The 27,048-nt window shown below is 29.3% G+C and overlaps 2 protein-coding genes across 2 annotated transcripts; both read left to right on the forward strand.

Annotated features, from left to right (window-relative positions):
• Window positions 1–219: 219 nt before the first annotated feature.
• On the forward strand, window positions 220–7,842 carry LOC142235807 (17-beta-hydroxysteroid dehydrogenase 13). Its single transcript, XM_075307067.1, has 3 exons — window positions 220–525; window positions 6,600–7,156; window positions 7,583–7,842. Exons 1-3 carry the CDS (start codon window positions 220–222, stop codon window positions 7,668–7,670), a joined length of 951 nt encoding a protein of 316 aa, XP_075163182.1. The 3' UTR covers window positions 7,671–7,842.
• Window positions 7,843–13,326: 5,484 nt separating this feature from the next.
• LOC142219652 (peritrophin-44) lies at window positions 13,327–17,578 on the forward strand. Its single transcript, XM_075288536.1, has 2 exons — window positions 13,327–14,074; window positions 17,113–17,578. Exons 1-2 carry the CDS (start codon window positions 13,436–13,438, stop codon window positions 17,362–17,364), a joined length of 891 nt encoding a protein of 296 aa, XP_075144651.1. The 5' UTR covers window positions 13,327–13,435; the 3' UTR covers window positions 17,365–17,578.
• Window positions 17,579–27,048: the final 9,470 nt, after the last annotated feature.

Below are 27,048 nucleotides of genomic sequence, written 5' to 3' on the forward strand. Positions count from 1 at the left end.
TTCCAAAAGTTCTAAAATATTTTTTTTTTGAAAAAATTAAATAAATCGTATTTTTTGTAGCCTAGTGTAAACCATTGAATTTATATTTTTTTGGCAAGCATAAAGATTCCTATTCCCAAATAAATATGTTCTCCTAAAACTAAAAATTATACAACAGTTCATCTTAAGTTGTGATTGAGCAGGGGTCGAAGAAAAATAATTTAAAAAATCTCAATTGCTATGGCTAGCAATGAATTGTTTGTATCTTTGAAATATTCATCCCATTTATTGTGTTCGATTATTTTGTTTCCATTATTTTTAATCATTACGGTAATTGGTGAGTTATTTTTTCAACGAAATGAGACAAATATTCATGGAGAAGTGGCAGTGGTAACCGGTGGTGCCCAAGGTTTAGGCCGACAATTAGCCATAGAGTTAGCCAAAAGAGGTTGTGATATTGCTGTGGTCGATATACTCGAAGATAAAGCCAAGGATACGGCGAAATATTTGAATGAAGTGTTCAATGTTAAGGCCAAATCTTATAAGGTAAGAATAGTTTTTGTTTTTGTGCCACAGAAACAAAATAATTTGATGTGATTATATCAGAAAAAAGAACTAAAAAATTGTTTATAATGGGCGAATTTTTATGAACTATGGGAAAATTTAAAAACAACAAGTATATACGGCCGTAAGTTCAGCCAGGCCGAATCTTATGTACCCTCCACCATGGATTGCATAGAAACTTTTACTAAAGACTGTCATCCACAATCGAATTACTTGGGTTGCGGCAACACTTGTCGATGGCAAGGTATCGTAAAACTCCTTAGCACCGTGTTCTCAATTGTAAGTTAGTCCATACGGGGTATACATTAAACAAAAAAGGCCGATTATATACGTAAATAATTCAGTTTGACAAAATTTTCTATAGAAAAAAAATTTTGGCAAAATTTTCTATAGAAATAAAGTTTTGACAAAATTTTCTATAGAAATAAAGTTTTGACAAAATTTTCTATAGAAATAAAATTCTGACAAAATTTTCTATAGAAATAAAATTTTGACAAAATTTTCTATAGCAATAAAATGTTGACAAAATTTTCTATAGAAATAAATTTTGAGAAAATTTTATTTAGAAATAAAATTATGACAAAATTTTATATAGAAATAAAATTTTGACAAAATTTTCTATAAAAATAAAATTTTGACGAAATATTCTATAAAAATAATATTTTGAGAGAACTTTCTATAGAAATAAAATTTTGATAAAATTTTCTATAGAAGTAAAATTTTGACAAAATTTTCTATAGCAATAAAATTTTGACAAAATTTTCTATAGCAATAAAATTTTGACAACATTTTCTATAGCAATAAAATTTTGACAAAATTTTCTATAGAAATAAAATTTTGACAAAATTTTATATAGAAATAAAATTTTGACAAAATTTTATATAGAAATAAAATTTTCGCAAATTTTATATAGAAATAAAATTTTCACAAAATTTTCTAAAGAAATGAATTTCTGACAAAATTTTCTATAAAAATAAAACTTTGACAAAATTTTCTATAGAAATAAAATTTTGACGAAATATTCTATAAAAATAATATTTTGACAGAACTTTCTATAGAAATAAAATTTTGACACAATTTTCTAAAGAAATAAATTTTTAACAAAATTTTATATAGAAATAAAATTTTGATAAAATTTTCTATAGAAAAAAAAAATTGACAAAATTTTCTATGGCAATAAAATTTTGACACAATTTTCTAAAGAAATAAATTTTTGACAAAATTTTCTATAGAAATATAATTTGACACAATTTTCTATAGAAATAAAATTTTGACATAATTTTCTATAGCAATAAAATTTTGACAAAATTTTCTATAGAAATAAAATTTTGACACATTTTTCTAAAGAAATAATTTTTGACAAAATTTTCTATAAAAATAAAACTTTGACAAAATTTTCTATAGAAATAAAATTTTGACAAAGCTTTCTATAGAAATAAAATTTTGATAATATTTTCTGTAGAAGTAACATTTTGACAAAATTTTCAATAAAAATAAAATTTTGACAAAATTTTCTATAGAAATAAAATTTTGACAAAATTTTCCATAGTAATAAAATTTTAACCAACATTTATACAGCATTAAATTTTGACGAAATATTCTATAAAAATAACATTATATATAAAAATAAAATTTTCACAAAATTTTCTATAAAAATAAAATTTTTACAAAATTTTCTATAGAAATGAAATTTTGAGAAAATTTTCTATAGAAATAAAATTTTGAGAAAATTTCCAAAAAAAGTACAATTTTGACAAAATTTTCTATAGAAATAACATTTTGACAAAATTTTCTATAGAAATAAAATTTTAAGAAAATTTTCTATAGCAATAAAATTTAGACAAAATTTTCTATAGAAATAAAATTACGACAAAATTTTATATAGAAATAAAATTTTGACAAAATTTTCTATAGAAATAAAATTTTCTATAGAAATAAAGTTTTGGCAAAATTTTCTATAGAAACAAAATTTTGACAAAATTTTCTATAAAAATAAAATTTTGACAAAATTTTCTATAGAAATAAAATTTTGAAGAAATATTCTATAAAAATAATATTTTGACAGAACTTTCTATAGAAATAAAATATTGATAAAATTTTCTATAGAAGTAACATTTTGACAAAATTTTCTATAGAAATAAAATTTTAAGAAAATTTTCTATAGCAATAAAATTTTAACAACATTTTCTATAGAAATAAAATTTTGACAAAATTTTCTATATAAATAAAATTATGACAAAATTTTATATAGAAATAAAATTTTCACAAATTTTATATAGAAATAAAATTTTCACAAAACTTTCTATAGAAATAAAATTTTGACACAATGACAGAACTTTCTATAGAAATAAAATTTTGATAAAATTTTTCTATAGAAGTAACATTTTGACAAAATTTTCTATAGCAATAAAATTTTGACAAAATTTTCTTAGCAATAAAATTTTAACAAACTTTTCTATAGAAAAAAAATTTTGGCAAAATTTTCTATAGAAATAAAGTTTTGACAAAATTTTCTATAGAAATAAAGTTTTGACAAAATTTTCTATAGAAATAAAATTCGGACAAAATTTTCTATAGAAATAAAATTTTGACAAAATTTTCTATAGCAATAAAATGTTGACAAAATTTTCTATAGAAATAAATTTTGAGAAAATTTTATTTAGAAATAAAATTATGACAAAATTTTATATAGAAATAAAATTTTTACAAAATTTTCTATAAAAATAAAATTTTGACGAAATATTCTATAAAAATAATATTTTGAGAGAACTTTCTATAGAAATAAAATTTTGATAAAATTTTCTATAGAAGTAAAATTTTGACAAAATTTTCTATAGCAATAAAATTTTGACAAAATTTTCTATAGCAATAAAATTTTGACAACATTTTCTATAGCAATAAAATTTTGACAAAATTTTCTATAGAAATAAAATTTTGACAAAATTTTATATAGAAATAAAATTTTGACAAAATTTTATATAGAAATAAAATTTTCGCAAATTTTATATAGAAATAAAATTTTCACAAAATTTTCTAAAGAAATGAATTTCTGACAAAATTTTCTATAAAAATAAAACTTTGACAAAATTTTCTATAGAAATAAAATTTTGACGAAATATTCTATAAAAATAATATTTTGACAGAACTTTCTATAGAAATAAAATTTTGACACAATTTTCTAAAGAAATAAATTTTTAACAAAATTTTATATAGAAATAAAATTTTGATAAAATTTTCTATAGAAAAAAAAAATTGACAAAATTTTCTATGGCAATAAAATTTTGACACAATTTTCTAAAGAAATAAATTTTTGACAAAATTTTCTATAGAAATATAATTTGACAAAATTTTCTATAGAAATAAAATTTTGACAAAATTTTCTATAGCAATAAAATTTTGACAAAATTTTCTATAGAAATAAAATTTTGACACATTTTTCTAAAGAAATAATTTTTGACAAAATTTTCTATAAAAATAAAACTTTGACAAAATTTTCTATAGAAATAAAATTTTGACAAAGCTTTCTATAGAAATAAAATTTTGACAAAGCTTTCTATAGAAATAAAATTTTGATAATATTTTCTGTAGAAGTAACATTTTGACAAAATTTTCAATAAAAATAAAATTTTGACAAAATTTTCTATAGAAATAAAATTTTGACAAAATTTTCCATAGTAATAAAATTTTAACCAAAATTTATACAGCATTAAATTTTGACGAAATATTCTATAAAAATAACATTATATATAAAAATAAAATTTTCACAAAATTTTCTATAAAAATAAAATTTTTACAAAATTTTCTATAGAAATGAAATTTTGAGAAAATTTTCTATAGAAATAAAATTTTGAGAAAATTTCCAAAAAAAGTACAATTTTGACAAAATTTTCTATAGAAATAACATTTTGACAAAATTTTCTATAGAAATAAAATTTTAAGAAAATTTTCTATAGCAATAAAATTTAGACAAAATTTTCTATAGAAATAAAATTACGACAAAATTTTATATAGAAATAAAATTTTGACAAAATTTTCTATAGAAATAAAATTTTCTATAGAAATAAAGTTTTGGCAAAATTTTCTATAGAAACAAAATTTTGACAAAATTTTCTATAAAAATAAAATTTTGACAAAATTTTCTATAGAAATAAAATTTTGAAGAAATATTCTATAAAAATAATATTTTGACAGAACTTTCTATAGAAATAAAATATTGATAAAATTTTCTATAGAAGTAACATTTTGACAAAATTTTCTATAGAAATAAAATTTTAAGAAAATTTTCTATAGCAATAAAATTTTAACAACATTTTCTATAGAAATAAAATTTTTACAAAATTTTCTATATAAATAAAATTATGACAAAATTTTATATAGAAATAAAATTTTCACAAATTTTATATAGAAATAAAATTTTCACAAAACTTTCTATAGAAATAAAATTTTGACACAATGACAGAACTTTCTATAGAAATAAAATTTTGATAAAATTTTTCTATAGAAGTAACATTTTGACAAAATTTTCTATAGCAATAAAATTTTGACAAAATTTTCTTAGCAATAAAATTTTAACAAACTTTTCTATAGAAATAAAATTTTGACAAAATTTTCTATAAAAAAATTTTGACAAAATTTTCTAAAGAAATAAAATTTTGAGAAAATTTTCTATAGAAATAAAATTTTGACAACATTTTCTATAGAAAAAAAGTTTTGACAAAATTTTCTATAAAAAAAATTTTGACAAAATTTTCTATAGAAATAAAATTTTGAGAAAATTTTCTATACATTTTTTTTTGACAAAATTTTCTATAGAAATAAAATTTTGACAAAATTTTCTATAGAAATAAAATTTTGACAAAATTTTCTATAGAAATAAAATTTTGACAAAATTTTCTATAGAAATAAAATTTTGACAAAATTTTCGATAGAAATAAAATTTTGACAAAATTTTCTATAGAAATAAAATTTTGACAAAATTTTCTATAGAAATAAAATTTTGACAAAATTTTCTATAGAAATAAAATTTTGACAAAATTTTCTATAGAAATAAAATTTTGACAAAATTTTCTATAGAAATAAAATTTTGACAAAATTTTCTATAGAAATAAAATTTTGACAAAATTTTCTATAGAAATAAAATTTTGATACAAAAATAATACAGAAATAAAATTTTGACGAAATATTCATAAAAAAAATATTTTGCCAGAACTTTCTATAGAAATCAAATTTTGATTAAATTTTCTATAGAAGTAACCTTTTGACAAAATTTTCTATAGCAATAAAATTTTGACAAAATTTTCTATAGCAATAAAATTTTGACAAAATTTTCTATAGCAATAAAATTATGACAAAATTTTATATAGAAATAAAATTTTGTCAAAATTTTCTATAGAAATAAAATTTTGACAACATTTTCTACAGAAATGAAGTTTTGACAAAATTTTCTATAAAAAAATGTTGACAAAATTTTCTATAGAAATAAAATTTTGACACAATTTTCTATAAAAATAAAATTTTCTATAGAAATTTTATATATTTTTTCTATATTTTCTATATATATTCTATAGAATTTTTACTAAAATTTCTATAGAAATAAAATTTTGACAACATCTTCTATAGCAATAAAATTTTGAGAAAATGTTCTATAGAAATAAAATTTTGATAAAAATTTCTATAGAAATAGAATTTTCAGAAATTTTTCTATAAAAAAATTTTTAACAAAATTTTCTATAGAAATAAAATGTTGACAAAATTTTCTATAGAAATAAAGTTTTGACAAAATTTTCTATAGCAATAAAATTTTGACAAAATTTTCTATAGAAATAAAATTTTCACAAAATTTTCTATAGAAATTAAATTTTGACACAATTTTCTAAAGAAATACATTTTTGACAAAATTTTCTATAGAAATAAAATTTTCATACATTTTATATAGAAATAAATTTTCACAAAATTGTCTATAGAAATGTATAAAGGGATATTTACATACAACATAAACTAATGAATAAACTTCTCAAATAAGATAATTACAATTAATTTGTTTTCTCATATTTTAGGTTGACATATCCAACTATCATCAATTGGTTGATTTTCATTCACAAGTTGTAAGAGATTTTGATGACATCACCATTGTTGTCAACAATGCTGGTCTAATTCGTTTCACCGATAGTTCATCGCCCATGACATTTGGGGAAATTCAAATGTTGGTCAATGTCAATTTTACCTCTCATCTATGGATTAATCAATTATTTTTGCCTCGTATGAAACAATTGAAACGTGGTCATATAATGGCCGTTAGTTCATTGAGTGCCCTATTCCCAACACCGATTGTCCAACATTATGGCTCCACTAAAAGTGCTATAAGATCGTACATGGCCTCATTGAGAGCTGATTTGGGCAGTGAAAATTATGGCATACAAATAACTACGATTATGCCAACGTATTTGACAACACATGAGGCAACCAAGAATTTCCTTACAACATGTGGCCTTAGCGAAAAGGCGCCACTTTTGGATGGTGCTTATGTTGCTGGTCAAGCAGTTTCCGGTATGCTGCGTGGTCTGGATGAGATGGCATTACCACAAGCCTGTAGTATAATCTATAAATTGCTAGAGTAAGTACCAAAATGAAAATATAAACGGGACGTTCTAAAACGATTCACTTCATTGAGCGAAATATTCTTCTCCAAAAATGTTGTATAGAAATAAAATTTTGACATAATTTTCTTTAGAAATAAAATTTTCATAGAATTTTCTATGGAATTAAAATGTTGACAAAATTTTCGATAGAAATAGAAGAATTTTAACAAAATTTTCGATAGAAATTAAGTTTTAACAACATTTTCTATAGAAATTAAATTTTAACAAAAATTTCTATAGAAAGAAAATTTAGTTTTAGTCCAACAGTCAATTTCTTTATGTCTAAAATGAACACCTTCGGCTAAATTGTATATTTGGTTGTCCAATAGAACTTCATCAGAAGTACTCGTAGGTTGAGTAAGACATGGTGTAATTATATTTCTATTTTTTTTATCTTGCAGATTATTACCCACGTGGATGCGTGATAGACTTTTTCGACTAATACAACCCAAAATTGATGTCAAGTCATTTCAATACAACTCCAAATGAATATTATGTTTCTATAGAGTGTTGCCAGTATTTTTCGGGATCTTGACCCCAAATTCAATTTTATTATTTTAATATTTGTAGAATATTTTTGCTCTCCTAAATGTACACTATATATTCTGTTGTTACAAAAATATTGTTAATGCCAAATTATAAATAAATAAATATATATAAATTGTGTTTTTTTCTTTTAGAAAAATAAAACATTTTTCTTGCTACTTCTTAGATCCAAAATGAAATTACAAACGATTTTATATCGGAAATAAACCATTTTTTTGTGTGTACAAAATTACATATAATATGACAATAATTAACTGTAGAAACACAAAAACGTCTGAAGTTATTATCTACCTTCCCGAAATCGGCCAATTACCGATCACCTACAAAGCGACAAATAAACAAGTTCCCAATCAACTACAAATTGACGACCACACAATTTTCCAATGACCAATGAACCGAACTACTCAGCTACGACCAATCATCCACCTATCAACGAATGTTACAGTATCCGATCACCTACAAACCGAAGTTTTCATAAATTATCGATCACCTGCGAACCGAAGTCCTCATCAACAAATCGAAGTCCTACCGATCATCGAAGAGTCAACGGTATCATCCACTACTTGTCATAAACGACCCAACTTACACTCTGAGATCCACGGATCTACAGTCCCACCACTGAGGCCTTTGGGCCTACCGTTTGTTCGTTGACTAGTTACTAGAATAGTTTCCATAATAGTAGTCAGTAATAGAGGCGTGCACGTGACACGAAATTGTCGTGACTCATGAAAATTTTCGTGACTAACGCGTGAGTTGTGATTCACGCTGACGGCAATGGCGTGAGTGTGTGTGATTAACCAACCGAATGTCATGCGTGACCGTGAGTCACGAAAATAATATGTTCTTGAGTGTGCGTGAGTAACGAATTTCGGAAAAACACGCTCACGAAAATAATTCCGCTGACGAACAGAAAATGCTTTCATTTATAATTTTATTGACATCCTAGGTGGTAAGATTTTAACCATACTCATGTTTTCAGTCAGGTTCTAAGGATAAATCACTCATACAATTATTCGTGAGTCACGACATTTTTCGTGAGTCACGATATTTTTCGTGAGTCAAGATTTTCGTGTGTGAGTACAAATTTTCTTTTCGTGAGCGTGCGTGAGCGTTAGTCCTACCAAAAAATATCGGGCGTGATTGTACGTGAATAAGATTTCTCCGTCGTGAGTGTGCGTGAGCTAAATATTACTCAAGTGCACACCTTTAGTCAGTAATACTATAACCGACCGTAGGCGATTACCGACCCAGGGACAACTATCACATCACTTACGATACCTAACTTGTCTCCTACAACAATCAATTGTAGCAACACAAAGACGTCCAATTCCGGACACCGAGGAATTAGTTACCGATCACCTAAAAATCGACCAATAAACAAGTTCCCAATCATCAACAAATCGAACTACTAGTTTCCGATCTCTTACAAACTGAATTCCCCATCAACAAATGGATGTGCTCATCAACTTCCGATCGTAAACGAACGTAATTTCTTATTGGAATCTTCATATCTAATGTTCCAGCACTGAGACCTTTGGATCTAGTGTTCGCTCGTAGACCATCTAGTAGAGTAGTTGCATTATCGACCCGAAGAATACCTCATCAACTACCGAACATCGATGAACCAACGTTTTCATCCAAGGAATCAGCGCACTCATCATTGAACCGATTTTTTCATAAAATGTCGATCATCAAGGAACCGAATTCTTATCGACGAACCTACGCACTTATCAACGAACCGAACTACTAGTCTCCGATCACCTACAAACTGAATTCCCCATCAACAAATGGATGTGCTCATCAACTTCCGATCGTAAACGAACGTAATTTCTTATTGGGATCTTCAAATCTAATGTTCCAGCACTGCGACCTTTGGATCTAGAGTTCGCTGGTAGACCATCCAGTAGAGTAGTTGCATTATCGATCTCTTACGAACCGAAGAATACCTCATCAACTACCGAACATCGATGAACCAACGTTTTCATCCAAAGAATCAGCGCACTCATCATTGAACCGAATTTTTCGTTAAATATCGATCATCAAGGAACCGAATTCTTATCGACGAACCTACGCACTTATCAAAAAACCAAATCTTCCACCAAATATCGATCAGCATGCAAACGACAAACCAAAGTATGTATAATCTACCAATTATCAGCGAACCGAATTCCTCTTTCCAAATAGCAGCTCATCCACTCATCTACAACCGAATATCGATAAACCAATGTTCTCATCCGTTCTCGATCATCAACAAACCGAATTCTCATCAACCACCTAACATCAAGGAATCGGAGCACTCATTAACGAACCGAATCTCGCATCAAATACCATTCTTCAACGAACCGAATTCGCATTACCACACCTTTCAACGAACCGAATCTCCCATGAAATATCGATCGTCATTCAACCGACGAACCAAAGTGCGTATAACCCACCGATTATCTACGAACCGGATTCATCCTTCACTACTTCATCAACTAACAAACATCGAGGAATCAACAGTCTCATCCTCTATCGACCATAATCGAAGAGAATTCTCAAAACTATCTATCATCAAGGAATCGGCCAAATCCTCAACGAACTTAATCTCTCATCAAATTCTAATCATCAACCACCGAATTCTCAGTATTGATCATCAAGCAACCGAAGCACTAAGCAACGAACCGAATATGTCATCAAAATCGATCATCAGCAAAAATTCTCATCAAGGAACCGAGGTAATTATCAACTAGTCGACACTTATCAACGAGTCGAATCTTCCATCAAATATCGATCATCATACAACCGACCAATCGGAGTACGTATAACCGATTATCTACGAACCGAATTCCTCCTTCCAAATACCTGCTCATCCACTACCAATCATAACCGAACCGAATTTCTCATCAACTACCAAATATCGATGAACCAAAGTTCTCATCCGCTACCGATCATAAAGGAACCGACGCACTCATCAACGAATCGAATCTACCGTCAAATATCGATCATAAACGAACCGAATTCTCATCCGCTACCGAACCGAATTCTTATGAACTACCGATCATAAAGGAACCGACGCACTTATCAACGAATCGAATCTACCGTCAAATATCGATCATAAACGAACCGAATTCTCATCAAGGAACCGAGGTAATTATCAACGAGTCGAATCTTCCATCAAATATCGATCATCATACAACCGACGAATCGGAGTACGTATAACCTACCGGTTATCTACGAACCGAATTCCTCCTTTCGAATACCAGCTCATCCACTACCGATCATAAACGAACCGAATTTCTCATCAACTACCAAATATATATGAACCAACGTTCTCATCCTCTACCGAACCGAATTCTCAACAACTACCGATCATAAAATAACCGACGCATTCATTAATGAACCGAATCTGCTATCAAATATCGATCATCAACGAACCAAATTCTCATTACCGACGCTTTTGTCAACGAACTGAATCTTCATCAACTATCGATCATCATGCAACCGACGAAGCGAAATCCTCTTTCCGAATGGCTGCTCTTTTCAGATTTTTATAATATCAGAGAGAGAGTGAGAGAGAGAGATTTTAAATCGAGAGAGATAAACACTTGTGTTCTTATTGTGGAAGGGAGCCACCGTGGTGCAATGGTTAGCATGCCCGCCTTGCATACACAAGGTCGTGGGTTCGATTCCTGCTTCGACCGAACACCAAAAAGTTGTTCAGCGGTGGATTATCCCACCTCAGTAATGCTGGTGACATTTCTGAGGGTTTCAAAGCTTCTCTAAGTGTTTTCAGTGCAATTTGGAACGCCGTTCGAACTCGGCTATAAAAAGGACGTCCCTTGTCAATGAGCTTAACATGAAATCGGGCAGCACTCAGTGATAAAGGGTGATACGGTCAAAATTTGATCAAGGGAAAACGCGTGTAAATCGGTGAAATCGTTTATTTAAAAAATCAAATTAAATTTCTTTTTCAAGTTCAATTAGTATAAAATTCAGGAAAAATATTCAGTTAGGCTTTCGCTTTTCCAAATCCGAATTGCCGGGCCTCACGCTTGACACCTGCCATCAGATTTTGTACAGCCACCTTGTCCACCTTCTTCGCCGCAGAAAGCCAGTTTGCCGTGAGCTGCTCGTCCGTAATGGCAAGATGCCAAATCCGGCCAAAACAGTACGGAACAACCGTGTTTCTTCAGGAAAGGCAGCAAACGTTTATTCAAACACTCTTTCACGTAAATTTCTTGGCTGACAGTCCCGGAAGCTATGAAAATGCTGCTTTTCATGCCACAGGTACAGATGGCTTGCCAAACCAGATATTTCTTTGCGAACTTTGACAGTTTTATGTGCTTGAAAATATCTGCTACCTTTCCCCTTCCTTTTGCCGTATAAAACTACTGTCCCGGAAGCTGCTTGTAGTCGGCTTTGACGTATGTTTCGTCGTCCATTACCACGCAGTCAAACTTCGTCAGCATCGTCGTGTACAGCCTCCGGGATCGCGCTTTGGCCGTCGTATTTTGTTTATCATCGCGATTTGGAATTACTACCTTCTCGATGCACGGTTGTAGACGATACACCCAGCTTATTTGCGGCATCTCGGAGAGAGAGGTTAGGGTTTCGCTTGAAACTACCGGCAACTCTCTTTGTCGTCTCAGCGGCTTCCGGTTTTCGATTTCCCCCCGATCCAGACTTCCTGGCTGTCGACAAACGTTCCCCAAACACTTTAATTATATTTGTAACGGTTGATTTGGCAACTTTTAGCGATTTTGCCAGCTTTGTGTGCGAGTAGCTCGGATTATCGCGATGCGCGAGCAAAATTTTGATACGCTGCTCTTCTTGCTTGGACGGCATTTTGACAACTGAAGAGTGAATTCCAAAATCAAAATAGGAGCAACATTCTACACACACACACACACACCTTCAAAATGAGGGGTGTTCAGGTTTTTTAAATGCAAAATTGAAAGAAATACGTCAAGTTTATATTGACCAAATGTTGATCGTATCACCCTTTAAGAGAGAAGTTCACCAATGGGGTATCACAATGGACTAAATAGTCTAAGTGAACCTGATACATCGGGCTGCCACCTAACCTAACCTAACCTAACCTATTGTGGAAGGTTTAGTGGGTCCTTATTGTGACCTTGTAGGAGACTGAACTTACCTCAGCCGAGAGAGAGAGAGAGTTAGAGATAGAGAATACATCTTATTTATTTTTTGTAAGATTTTTTTAACTATGATATTCACATAGAAATGAAATGAACTTCGATGTAGTTGTCACTGTGAGGCAATTGGATAAAATTAAAGTAGCTTAACTAACATTTTTAAAATGTTATATGGTGATTGTCGTATGTATACAAAAATTATGCCGTCGCATAAAACTTGCTTACCTGCTTTTCTAATATTTCTTCCCACTGTTCTAAACGACATTGCGTATCAATGTTTTTGGTATAACACATTTCCCCTCTTGGGAAATCAGATAAGATTCAATGACTGACACACCGACTGACTGATTGAACATGTCTTCTTGATTAGATTTCTTTTGGGAGGAAGAGTATCATTTTGATGAATAAATTAACAAAGCGCGAAGTTTCTTACCAGACGTGTGACGATATAGACCATTACTACGCCGATTCTGCAAAAACAAGAAAACCGCATTAGAAAAAAATTCCATCGAAAATTGCAAAAGGAATTTATTTGGGAGGATTGAAAAAAAAAATAACCTCAAGTGAAAGATGAACAAGAATTTTCGAAAATTATTAATGACGTTAGCAATATTGACCGCTCACATAGATGTCAATGCTCTTGAATTTCCAGAATGTTTTAATGTCAGTGAACCTGATACATTCGTTTCCAGTAAACGTAGTTGTTCGAAATATATTTTCTGTGATGGTGATGCCTCATTTGAGGGAGAATGTTTGGGGGGTAATTTCTTCAATGAGGTCGAAGGTATATGTGATGATCCCGAGAATGTCAAGTGCAATATTGTGGGGAGTGAAGGAGTTCAAAGTATTTTCGATGAGAAATTTCAAAAATCTGATATAGACGATGAGGCTAAAGCTCTGGGAGAGGATCAAAGTAATGGAGATGCTGATGATTTGATTGATGGCGATGATATTAACCAGGACTTGAATTTTAGTTCAGCTAATGAAATAAAAGGAAATGAACTCAATTCTATTGATATTGTTCAAATGTCGAATGCCCCAAAATGTTCAGATAATACACGAGCTATTCACCATATACCTCATCAGGAATCATGTTCGGCTTTCTTCACCTGCTACAATGGTTTGGCCATACCTATGTTATGCCCCAGGAATACCTATTTTAATGCCCAATCGGAAAAGTGTGATCAAGAAATGCCAACAAGTTGTAAGGTAAGAAATGTCTACATTTTTATGGAAAACCAGTAACGATCGTTTTTATAAAAATACGTTTTAGTCCAAATGTTTGAAAATTAGATCAAAATGATGATGTTTGAATTGCAGAGCGTTGTGAAACTTCCGTGACGTAAATCTTAGGCAAAACAATTTCGTACGCAGGGCTTTAATGCCCTAGGTGGTAAGGAACTCCAATATATCCATTAGAGTTCGAAAACTTAGATTCTAAATTGAACACTCAGTGATTAAAATATCGAGGCCGAAATTTCAATGGTTGAACTGAAGACCCAAGTCTGAGTGTTGGAATCATAGAACAAATTGCAAATATTTGTACAACAGGCGGAAACTTCAGTGACTTTATATTAAAGATTGCATTTCGCGAGTGACTACAGCAATAGGTCTCGTTGTAGCAGCTAATTGCAAAATGACATTAAGATAAACTGTATCTGTGTTACTTAATGCGTATCACAAAGATTCCAATTTCTAAAAAATCTGCTAAAATCGCCCATTTCATATCTATTTCTACGGAGAAAAAAGTATCGCTTATAGCTACACTGAAAAAAGGTATTGTCGTGAGGCCAAAGATTTCTTATCCTTAAAATACGAATGCGTTTTTTGCTTAGCATGGAAGAGGCATTTCTCTGATATAAAGTTTTTTCCTTGTCCAAAAGTCTGTAAACTTTTCAATAAAGTCGTTTTGTCTTCCTAATTAAGTGTTCACGTGACATGAAATTGTCGTGTCGAAAATTTTCGTGTCTCACACATGAGTCAAGCTGATGACAATGGCGTGAGTGTGCGAAAATTTAGAAAATTTAGTCAAAATTTTATTTCTATAGAAAATTTAGTCAAAATTTTATTTCTATAAAAAATGTTGTCTAAATTTTATTTTGTTGTAAAATTTAAATTTTGTAAAATTTTTATTTCTATACAAAATTATGTCAAAATTTTATTTCTATAAAAATTTTATCAACATTTTATTTCTATAGAAAATGTTGTCAAAATTTTATTTCTATGGAAAATTTCAACAAAATTTTATTTTTATAGAATTTTTTTTTTTAAATTTTATTTCTAAAGAAAATTTTGTCAACATTTTATTTCTATAGAAAATTTTGTCAAAATTTCATAGAAAATTTTTATAGAAAATTTTGTACAAATTTTATTTCTATTAACAATTTTGTTAAGATTTTATTTCTATACAAAATTTGTCAAATTTTTATTTCTATGGAAAATGTTGTCAAAATTTTATTTTTATGGAAAATTTTCACAAAATTTTATTTGTATTGAAAATTTTGACAAAATTTTATTTCTATATTAAATTTTGCCAAATTCTATTCTCTAGAAAATTTTGTCAAATTTTGTCAACATTTTATTTCTATAAAAATTTTATTTCTATAAAAATTTTGTCAAAATTTTATTTCTATAAACATTTTGTCAAAATTTTATTTCTATAGAAAATTTTGTCAAAATTTTATTTCTATAAAAATTTTGTCAAAATTTTATTTCTATAGAAAATTTTGTCAAAATTTTATTTCTATAGAAAATTTTGTCAAAATTGTATTTTCTTAGAAAATTTTCACAAAATTTTATTTTTATTGAAAATTCGACAAAATTTTATTTCTATAGGAAATGTTGCCAAATTCTATTCTCTAGAAAATTTTGTCAAAATTTTATTCTATAGAAAATTTTGTCAAAATTTTAGTTCTATAGAAAATTTTGTCAAAATTTTATTTCTATAGAAAATTTTGTCAAAATTTTATTTCTATAGAAAATTTCAACAAAATTTTTTTTCTAAAGAAAATTTTGTCAAAATTTTATTTCTATGGAAAATTTTGTACAAATTTTATTTCTATAAACAATTTTGTCAAGATTTTATTTCTATACACAATTTTGTCAAAATTTTATTTCTATAGAAGATTTAGACAAAATTTTATTTCGATAGAAAAGTTTGTCAAAATTTTATTTCTATAAAAAAATTTGTCAAAATATTATTTCTATAGAAAATTTTTGTCAAAATTTTTTTCTATAAAATTTTTTATGAAAATTGTAGTTCTATAAATATTTTGACAAGATTTTATTTCCTTTGGAGAATTTTGTCAAAATTTTATTTCCATAGAAAATGTTTTTTGCATTTTATTTCTATAAAAAAACTTTCTCAAAATTTTATTTCTATACAAATTTTGTCAAAACTTTATTTCTATAAAAATTTTGTCAAAATTTTATTTCTATAGAAAATTTTGTCAAAATTTTATTCGCAGAGAAAAATTTTGTCGACATTTTAGTTTTATAGCAAATTTCTCCAAAATTTTATTTTTATTGCAAATTTGCCCAAAATTTTATTTCTATAGAAAATTTTGACATCATCTAATATATAAAAATAATCAGCAACGATCGTTTTTATAAAAATACGTTTTACTCCAAATGTTTGAAAATTAGATCAAAACGAGGATTAAATTGCAGAGCGTTGTGAAACTTCCGTGACGTAAATTTTTATGAAAAAAGTATTGTCGTAAGACCAAAGATTTCTTATCCTTAAAATACAAAACGTGTTTTGCTTAGCACCGAAGACGCATTTCACCATAGAAAATGTTGTTAGCATTTTATTTCTATAAAAAATTTTGTCAAAATTTCATTTCTATTGGAAATTTTGTCAAAATTTTATTTCTATAGAAAATTTTGTCCAAATGTTATTTATATAGAAAATTTTGTCAAAATTTTACTTCTACATAAAATTTAGTCAAAATTTTATTTCTATAGAAAATTAATGTACGTACCTCTTAGTTGGAAAGATATATAATTTGGCAAAATCTATCAAAACATCAAGGATTCTACCAATCTACCAAACTTTAAAAAATCTACCATCTTTGGTAGAATTCTGCCAACCGTGACTAGGTTACTTCCAAGATTATTTGGTAATGAAAGGTTTAGCTGGGATACTTTGAGGAGATATCGAGCATAGTGTGAACGTATTATAACAGCTTTCATATTTTATTATTTATATTTGATTTTACTCTTTCCCCTTTCTTTTCTATTTGCAGTTACGTTCTTCGGTACGTTTGAGTTGCCGCAAAGGTGTTTACGATTATATGCCTCATCCACAGATATGTGAATATTATCATTATTGTCTCAATGGTTTCCTTATGATAATGAGTTGTCCTTATGATTTCACCTGGCATTATGAACGACGTACTTGTGTTCATAAATCACAATCAAAATGTTACGGGGAATCCTCAATATTGGATCAACAGCCGGTGGTCTATCGCAGTTATATACAGAGTGACAGTAGTTGAAAATCCCAACGATTTACAAACAACAAATAAACAATAACAAGATATCAGTGGATGTATTTATAAATTTATCATATTAACAGATTTGCCAATAAAAAAAATGTTTAATCTTAAAACACATTAAATTATGTTTTGATTGAATATAATAAAAACAATAAACTTTTTAATATAAAACACATATACATATTTGTGAAATTATATTAAAATACATATTAAACGTTTTATGAATTGCAATTATTTTTGGGTTTTTTTGGTGTTGGTATTTAAAAATTTAATGCTTGTTAACAGTGTATGCATTGTAATGTTATAGACTGTATAACAATATTTGATGGGAATTGTTATAAATGCAAATGCCTAAATGTATGCTACTGTTTTTTTCAGGTAATGGTCAATGAATATAATTGAACAAAAGGGACATGTAACCATTTCCTAATATCCAAATGAAATGTAATGAAACGAATGTATGTCATAATATATGATTTTATAAAAATGATTGGGTAGCTGGCACAAAATGTTACCAATTCAAAGGTTATAACTTGTAGATTCAAATATATTTTTTATTTATTCAAATAAAAAGTAAAATGCTATATTTTTGTTTATTATTTTGTTCAAAAGAATCATATTGTTCGTATTGCACAATATCAACCACGCCGATTTAAATTTATAAATAACCCCGATTTTAATGGGGTTATGTGAAATCCAATGCCGTTGAAATCCTAAAGCCGTTACTATTTTTTTTCTTACTATTTTTTTTATAATAATAATAATAATTTCCCTATACTTTGGTGCCAAGCTCAATGAAAACGATTCGAGAGCGGAATGTCACTAGTATGGACAACACTCTAAAGGATGCTACTACAGAAAGTCACTCATTAAAAAAAAAATTGTATTATATTAACTTTTAATTAACATAAATGTATATTTTTGTCTTTTTTTTTTTGCAATTTGTTGATGTTGTAATTTGTTTTTTAAGCTGATTGCAGTGAAACTTTCACCCTGTCATTTGTGGTGTGGCTCTTTACTGTTCTACTATTGTACTGTGGTTAAAGAAAACTGAAATAATGAAAATAATATAGAGTATTTCTAAGAATCTTTTTAACTACTTAGATTGTGGTAATAGATTTTGATCATAAAAAAAAATTAAATAAAGAGATAGCGTTAGAGGGCGATAGGATTTTCCACAAATTGGGGATATTTTTTCGTGAATAGGGGACGAAATTTCTGAGTGGGGGATATGGGGATTTTCCATAATTTTGGGGAGTTTTTTATACCCTCCACCATTGGATGGGGGTATATTAACTTTGTCATTCCGTTTGTAACACATCGAAATATTGCTCTAAGACCCCATAAAGTATATATATTCTGGGTCGTGGTGAAATTCTGAGTCGATCTGAGCATGTCCGTCCGTCCGCCCGTCTGTTGAAATCACGCTAACTTCCGAACGAAACAAGCTATCGACTTGAAACTTGGCACAAGTAGTTGTTATTGATGTAGGTCGGATGGTATTGCAAATGGGCCATATCGGTCCACTTTTACGTATAGCCCCCATATAAACGGACCCCCAAATTTGGCTTGCAGACGCTCTAAGAGAAGTAACTTACATCCGATCCAGCTGAAATTTAGTACATGGTGTTAGTATATGGTCTTTAACAACCATGCAAAAATTGGTCCACATCGGTCCATACTTATATATAGCCCCCATATAAACCGATCGCCATATTTGGCTTGCGGAGCCTCTAAGAGAAGAAAATTTCATCCGATCCGGCTGAAATTTGGTACATGGTGTTAGTTTATGGTCTTTAACAACCATGCAAAAATTGGTCCACATCGGTCCATATTTATATATGGCCCCCATATAAACCGACCACCAGATTTGGCTTGCGGAGCCTCTAAGAGAAGAAATTTTCATCCGATCCGGTTGAAATTTGGTACAGGGTATTAATATATGGCCTCAAACACCCATGCAGAAATTGGTCAAAATTGGTCTATAATTATATATAGCCCCCATATAAACCGATCCCCAGATTTGAACTCCGGAGCCCCTTGGAAGAGCAAAATTCATCCGATACGGTTGAAATTTGGTACGTGATGTTAGTATATTGTATCCAACAACCATGCAGGAATTGGTGCATATCAGTCCATAATTATATATAGCCCACATATAAACCGATCCCCAGATTTGACCTCCGATGCCTTTTGGAGAAGCAAAATTCATCAGATCTGGTTGAAATTTGGTACGTGGTGGTAGTATATGACATTTAACAACCATGCCAAAAGTGGTCCATATTAGTTCATAATCATATATAGCCCCCATATAAACCGATCCCGAGATTTGGTTTTGGAGCCTCTTGAAGGAGCAAATTTCATCTGAGTCAGTTGAAATTTGGTACATTGTGCTAGTAAAGGGTGATTTGTTAAGAGCTTGATAACTTTTTTTTAAAAAAAAACGCATAAAATTTGCAAAATCTCATCGGTTCTTTATTTGAAACGTTAGATTGGTCCATGACATTTACTTTTTGAAGATAATTTCATTTAAATGTTGACCGCGGCTGCGTCTTAGGTGGTCCATTCGGAAAGTCCAATTTTGGGCAACTTTTTCGAGCATTTCGGCCGGAATAGCCCGAATTTCTTCGGAAATGTTGTCTTCCAAAGCTGGAATAGTTGCTGGCTTATTTCTGTAGACTTTAGACTTGACGTAGCCCCACAAAAAATAGTCTAAAGGCGTCAAATCGCATGATCTTGGTGGCCAACTTACCGGTCCATTTCTTGAGATGAATTGTTCTCCGAAGTTTTCCCTCAAAATGGCCATAGAATCGCGAGCTGTGTGGCATGTAGCGCCATCTTGTTGAAACCACATGTCAACCAAGTTTCAGTTCTTCCATTTTTGGCAACAAAAAGTTTGTTAGCATCGAACGATAGCGATCGCCATTCACCGTAACGTTGCGTCCAACAGCATCTTTGAAAAAATACGGTCCAATGATTCCACCAGCGTACAAACCACACCAAACAGTGCATTTTTCGGGATGCATGGGCAGTTCTTGAACGGCTTCTGGTTGCTCTTCACTCCAAATGCGGCAATTTTGCTTATTTACGTAGCCATTCAACCAGAAATGAGCCTCATCGCTGAACAAAATTTGTCGATAAAAAAGCGGATTTTCTGCCAACTTTTCTAGGGCCCATTCACTGAAAATTCGACGTTGTGGCAGATCGTTCGGCTATTCATGATGAAATGTCAAAGCATACTGAGCATCTTTCTCTTTGACACCATGTCTGAAATCCCACGTGATCTGTCAAATACTAATGCATGAAAATCCTAACCTCAAAAGAATCACCCTTTATATGGCCGTTAATAACCATGCCTAACTAGGTCCATATCGGTCTATAGTTATATATAGCCCTCAGATAAATCGATCCCCGATCATACAAAAATTGGTCCATATCAAGTTCATAATTGTATATAGCCCTCATATAAGCGACCCCCATATTTCAATTCTGGCTCCCTACGTACCGTAGACTTACATAACTTTTTGTCTAATATATACCACGTGTGGACTAACTCACAATTTAGAAAACGATTTAAGATACCACAACCCAAGTAATTCGATTGTGTATAACAGTTTTTCGTAGAAGTTTCTACGCAATCCATGGTGGAGGGTACATAAGATTCGGCCTGGCCGAACTTACGGCCATTTATACTTGTTTTAAATTTTTTTATACTCTGCTCCACACTGTGGTACAGGGTATTATAAGTTAGTGCATATGTTTGCAACACCCAGAAGAAGACGAGATAGACACATGGTGTCTTTGGCAAAAATGCTCAGGGTGGGCTCCTGAGTCGATATAGCCATGTCCGTCTGTCCGTGAAAACATTTTGTAATCAAAGTCTAGGTCGCAGTTTTAGTCCAATCGATTTCAAATTTGGCACAAGTATGTGTTTTGGCTCAGAATAGATCTCTACTGATTTTGGAACACATCGGTTTAGATTTAGATATAGCTCCCATATATATATTTCGCCCGATATGGACTTATATGGCCCCAGAAGCCAGAGTTTTACCCTAAGTTATTTAAAATTTTGCCCAAGAAGAACAATTAGTACTATAGTCAAGTGTGCCAAATTTTATTGAAATCGGTTCAGATTTAGATATAGCTCCCATACATATCTTTCGCCCGATTAACACTCATATGACCACAGTGGCCAATATTTTACTCCGATTTAATTGAAATTTTGTACAGGGAGTAGAATTAGCATTGTAGCTATGCGTGCCAAATTTGGTTGAAATCGGTTCGGATTTAGATATATCTCCCATGTAAAGCTTTCGCCCGATTTACACTCATATGACCACAGAGGCCAATTTTTAACTCCGATTTAGTTGAAATTTTGCACAGGGAGTAGAATTAGCAATATTGCTATGCGTGCCAAATTTGGTTGAAATCGGTTCAGATTTAGATATAGCTCCCATATATATGTTTTCCCGATTTCGACAAAAATGGTCAAAATATCAATATTTTCCTTGTAAAATCGCTACTGCTTAGTCGAAAAGTTGTAAAAATGACTCTAATTTTTCTAAACTTCTAATACATATATATCGAGCGAAAAATCATAAATAAACTTTTGCGAAGTTTCCTTAAAATTGCTTCAGATTTAAATGTTTCCCATATTTATACCCTGCGCCACACTGTGCAACAGGGTATTATAAGTTAGTGCATATGTTTGTAACACCCAGAAGGAGACGAGATAGACACATGGTGTCTTTGGCAATAATGCTCAGGGTGGGTCCCTGAGTCGATATAACCATGTCCGTCTGTCCGTCCGTCCGTCTGTCTGTGAACACATCTTTGTGATCAAAGTCTAGGTAGCAATTTAAGTCCAATCGCCTTCAAATTTGGCACATGTTCCTAATTTGGGTCAGAATAGAACCCTATTAATTTTGGAAGAAATCGGTTCAGATTTAGATATAGCTCCCATATATATCTTTCGCCCGATATGCACTAATATGGACCCAGCAGCCAGAGTTTTATACCGATTTGTTTGAAATTTTGAACAAACATAACACTTAGTCGTATAGTGAAGTGTGCAAAATTTGATTGAAATCGGTTTAGATTTAGATATAGCTCCCATATATATCTTTCGCCCGATATGGACTTATATGGCCCCAGAAGCCAAATTTTTGGCCGAATTTGGTTGAAATTTTGCACTAGAAGTACAATTAGTAGTATAGTCAAGTGTGCAAAATTTGATTGAAATCGGTTCAGATTTAGATATAGCTCCTATATATATCTTTCGCCCGATATGCACTTATATGGCCCCAGAAGCCAGAGTTTTGGCCCAATTAGCTTGAAATTTTGCACTAGGAGTACAGTAATATAGTCATGTGTGCCAAATTTGATTGAAATCGGTTCAGATTTAGATATAGCTCCTATATATATCTTTCGCCCGATATGCACTTATATGGCCCCAGAAGCCAGAGTTTTGGCCCAATTAGCTTGAAATTTTGCACTAGGAGTACAATTAGTAATATAGTCATGTGTGCCAAATTTGATTGAAATCGGTTCAGATTTAGATATAGCTCCCATATATATGTTTTTCTGATTTTGACAAAAATGGTCAAAATACCAACATTTTCCTTGTTAAATCGCCACTGCTTAGTCGAAAAGTTGTAAAAATTACTCTAATTTTCCTAAACTTCTAATACATATATATCGAGCGATAAATCATAAATAAACTTTTGCGAAGTTTCCTTAAAATTTCCCATATTTTTTAACTAACATTGTGTTCCACCCTAGTGCATTAGCCGACTTAAATTTTGAGTCTATAGATTTTGTAGAAGTCTATCAAATTCTGTCCAGATCGAGTGATATTTAAATGTATGTATTTGTGACAAACATTTATATATAGCACCCAACACATTTGACAGATGTGATATGGTATCGAAAATTTAGATCTACAAAGTGGTGCAGGGTATAATATAGTCGGCCCCGCCCGACTTTAGACTTTCCGTTATGAAACTTTAATCTGTATCAAAATGTACCTATTCCATGTAAGATATACGCCATGGGCCTAACATGGTTATATTTCATAAAATGTTCCTCCTTTTGTGTATGATATTAATATTATTTTATTATCACATATAATTCCACTGTTTATCGCTGTATATAGTTTATTCGTCCTGGTATTTATCCTAGAATATGTTTGTATTTCACGGGGGAAAAGTTTCAACTTAATTTATATTTATTGATGATAGTCAATTTCACGTATTGGTTGCAATTGGTTGCCTGTATAGATGCATACATTTATGAACGTATCACTGTACATTGTCAATAATTATAGTCAGTCTTGTGGTATATTAACCCATTGTAGATTTTTCATTTTCAAAAGGTTTTTTAAATGATTTGTCAAAAAAAATTAAATAAATAAAGATTGTAATAGCCCGATCCATTTTCTATAGAAATAAAATTTTGACAAAATTTTCTATAGAAATAAAATGTTGACAAAATTTTTTTCAGAAATAAAATTTTGAGAAAATTTTCTATAAATATAAAATTTTGAGAAAATTTTCTATAGAAATAAATTTTTGAAAACATTTCTATAGAAATAAATATTTGACAACATTTTCTATATAAATAAAATTTTGACAAAATTTTCTATAGAGATAAATTTTTGACAACATTTTCTATAGAAATAAAATTTTGACAAAATTTTCTATAGAAATAAAGTTTTGACCAAATTTTCTATAGAAATAAAATTTAAAAAAAAAAATTAAAAGAAATAAAATTTTGACAAAAGTTTCTATAGAAATAAAATTTCGACCAAATTTTCTATAGAAATAAAATTTTGACCAAATTTTCTATAGAAATAAAATTTTGACAAAATTTTCTATAGACATACATTTTTGATAAAATTTTCTATAGAAATAAATTTTTGGACAACATTTTCCATAAAATAATATTTTGACAACATTTTCTATAGAAATAAAATTTTGACAAAATTTTCTATAGAAATAAAATGTTGACAAAATTTTCTAAAGAAATAAAATTTTGACAAAATGTTCTATAGAAATAAAATTTTGGCAAAGTTTTCTATAGATATACAATTTTGACAAAATTTTCGAAAGAAATAAAATTTTGATAAAATTTTCTATAGAAAAAAAATGTTCACAAAATTTTCTATAGAAATAAAATAAAAAAAAGTTAAGTTAAATTTTAATTTTAGATACAAAGTTTTTTTCATTAGAAACGATAACTATAATCTATAGAAATAAAAGTTTGACAAAATTTCCTAAAGAAATTAAATTTTTACAAAAATTTTAATAGAAATAAAATTTTGAAAAAATTTTCTTTAGAAATAAAATTTTCCAAAATTTTCGTTAGAAATACAATTACAAGAAATACATTATTAACAAAACGCTAAAAATAGAGAGAACGCAAAACAACTTTGTCACATTCAAAGTGAAAAACTTAATTAATTTTCCAGATATTTTATCTCCATATCATCCATAAAGTGGCACAATGACGTGAAGTTTGCGTCGATGCACCCAAAGAAAAAATACTTTCCTCAGGAACGAAATTTTAGACAAACGAAAATTCCTTTTGCTATAAAGTATTTTCTTAAAGAGCAAATAAACCGGAATTTGTGACAAGTGTTGCAACGATTTTATCTAATCATTTTTATTTACTTCAATATAAAATATTTTAATATCAAAAGAAAACTTAATTTGTCTAAAATTTCGTTCCTCAGAAAAGAAAACTCTTCTTTCAGTGTGTGTCTCCACGTTTGCCACGATTGGTAGAATTCTTTTTTGATAAAATTTTCTATAAAAATAATATTCTGACAAAATTTTCTATAGAAATACAATTTTGACAACATTTCCTACAAAAATAATATTTTGACAAAATTTTCTATAGAAATAAAATTTTGACAAAATTTTCCATAGACATAAAATTTTGACAAAATTTTCCATAGAAATAAAATTTTGACAAAATTTTCTATAGAAATAAAATTTTGACCAAATTTTCTATAGAAATAAAATTTTGACCAAATTTTCTAAAGAAATAAAATTTTGATAAAATTTTCTATATGAATACAATGTTGACAAAGTTTTCTATAGAAATAAAATGTTGATATAATTTTCTATATGAATACAATTTTGACAAAGTTTTCTATAGATATAAAATTTTGACAAAATTTTCTATTTTGTCAAATGTTCTCACTTCTGCTGGGTTAATATCACTGAAAAATTCAAATTATTTCAGATTTAGGTACCGGCCTAGTTTCCTGTTTATAATCGTCATAATTATCACCGAATGGGTTAATGTGATATTTGGTTTTAATAATATTGTATTAATATTTGTTTGCTTGTATGGCTCTGCAATAAACTTATCTGCCATTATATTGATATTAATACACTTTAATTATAGATTTCAGATAAAGTTTGTTTTTACTCCCCACTTTAGTGTGGAAATAAAAGTAAATCATCGAGCATGGTGGGCTCAGGTTGTCATCACTTTCAGAAAAGTAATTATTGATATTTACGATAATTGAAATAATTTATACAAAAAAAGTAAATGTACAGAAAATATATTTGTTATTGATTCATGACAATTTCATTTCGAGAGAGTGTTATTAGTGATGTTGTGATGATATGAACGAAAAATAAAAAAAAAATATATATTTGAACTCAAATGAGGCATGCAATTTAAGAAGTGAATGGAGATTTTGGTGATTGGGTTTCTCTGTAAATTATTAGTGTCTATTTCGTTGATGTCTTCAAATTACAAAATATTTTCAATTGATTTCCAAGACAATTTTCAATAATGAGGTCTTATTTTGGCATTCAAAGAAAATGTTAATTGCTAAACATTTGGATTTTTATTTCATAATAAATCAGAAGTTATGTAGTTAATAATGAAAAGCAATATCAGGGGTCATGACGACACTTTTCATAAAATTTTGCATTCGCAAAATGGCAGCCCTATTTCACTAATATGATGACGTAAACCTGTAGCGCCACTGTGTGGGAGTAAGATTGTGATATGAAGAGTTACCATTAACCAAATGGGTATCCCTATCATTAGAATAACAGTCATGTTAGCCAAGAACAAATGCATGAGCTTTACAGTGAGAATATAACATGAGAATAAATTAAGATATCTCTCAATGGGAGAGTACGTTTGAGATACCCAGTGTTATTATTGTGTTTGGGAGACAACCAAAGACTAACTTTTGTTCATTTTTTCTGGTTTGTATCAAAGCTGCATTATACTTAGATTAATGTCATTAATTCGATTTTTCTATTATTTGCAAACTCTTAAAATAATATTAATTTTATGAAATTTAACACCTCCTTAGAAACACATACTTGTTAACATGAAATGGAAAAATATAAAAGAATTGCAATAACAAAATTACAAACAATATATACTACAAACTATATGTGGCCCCCGATGTCATTCATTTATTTACCCATCCTTGAAATCCATCCTTCCTCTCTCACATTTTGTTCGTTTCTCTCACCATTTTTCCCTTCTATCTGTTAGACTATTGTTTATTGCATGCAACATTAATAGCCGTTATATTCAAAAAATCGAGTTTTAAATTACATTCGTGATACAAGCAAATCAAAATCGATATGAAACTGTAACGGTGGCCTTATATTTCAAATTAATTTTGGTTGCCACTTGAATCGAATA

The sequence above is a fragment of the Haematobia irritans genome, chromosome 1 (assembly GCF_050003625.1).
Source record: "Haematobia irritans isolate KBUSLIRL chromosome 1, ASM5000362v1, whole genome shotgun sequence".
Classification (NCBI taxonomy): Eukaryota; Metazoa; Arthropoda; class Insecta; order Diptera; family Muscidae; genus Haematobia; species Haematobia irritans.

What these genes read in the sequence shown, in the direction of transcription:
- LOC142235807 (XM_075307067.1), top strand. Translation starts at nt 220, where the DNA reads ATGGCTAGCAATGAATTGTTTGTATCTTTGAAATATTCATCCCATTTA. An exon ending in TTAAGGCCAAATCTTATAAG is followed by an intron (nt 526 to 6,599) that starts GTAAGAATAGTT and finishes CTCATATTTTAG; the next exon opens with GTTGACATATCCAACTATCA. An exon ending in ATAATCTATAAATTGCTAGA is followed by an intron (nt 7,157 to 7,582) that starts GTAAGTACCAAA and finishes TTTATCTTGCAG; the next exon opens with ATTATTACCCACGTGGATGC.
- LOC142219652 (XM_075288536.1), top strand. Translation starts at nt 13,436, where the DNA reads ATGAACAAGAATTTTCGAAAATTATTAATGACGTTAGCAATATTGACC. An exon ending in AAATGCCAACAAGTTGTAAG is followed by an intron (nt 14,075 to 17,112) that starts GTAAGAAATGTC and finishes TTCTATTTGCAG; the next exon opens with TTACGTTCTTCGGTACGTTT.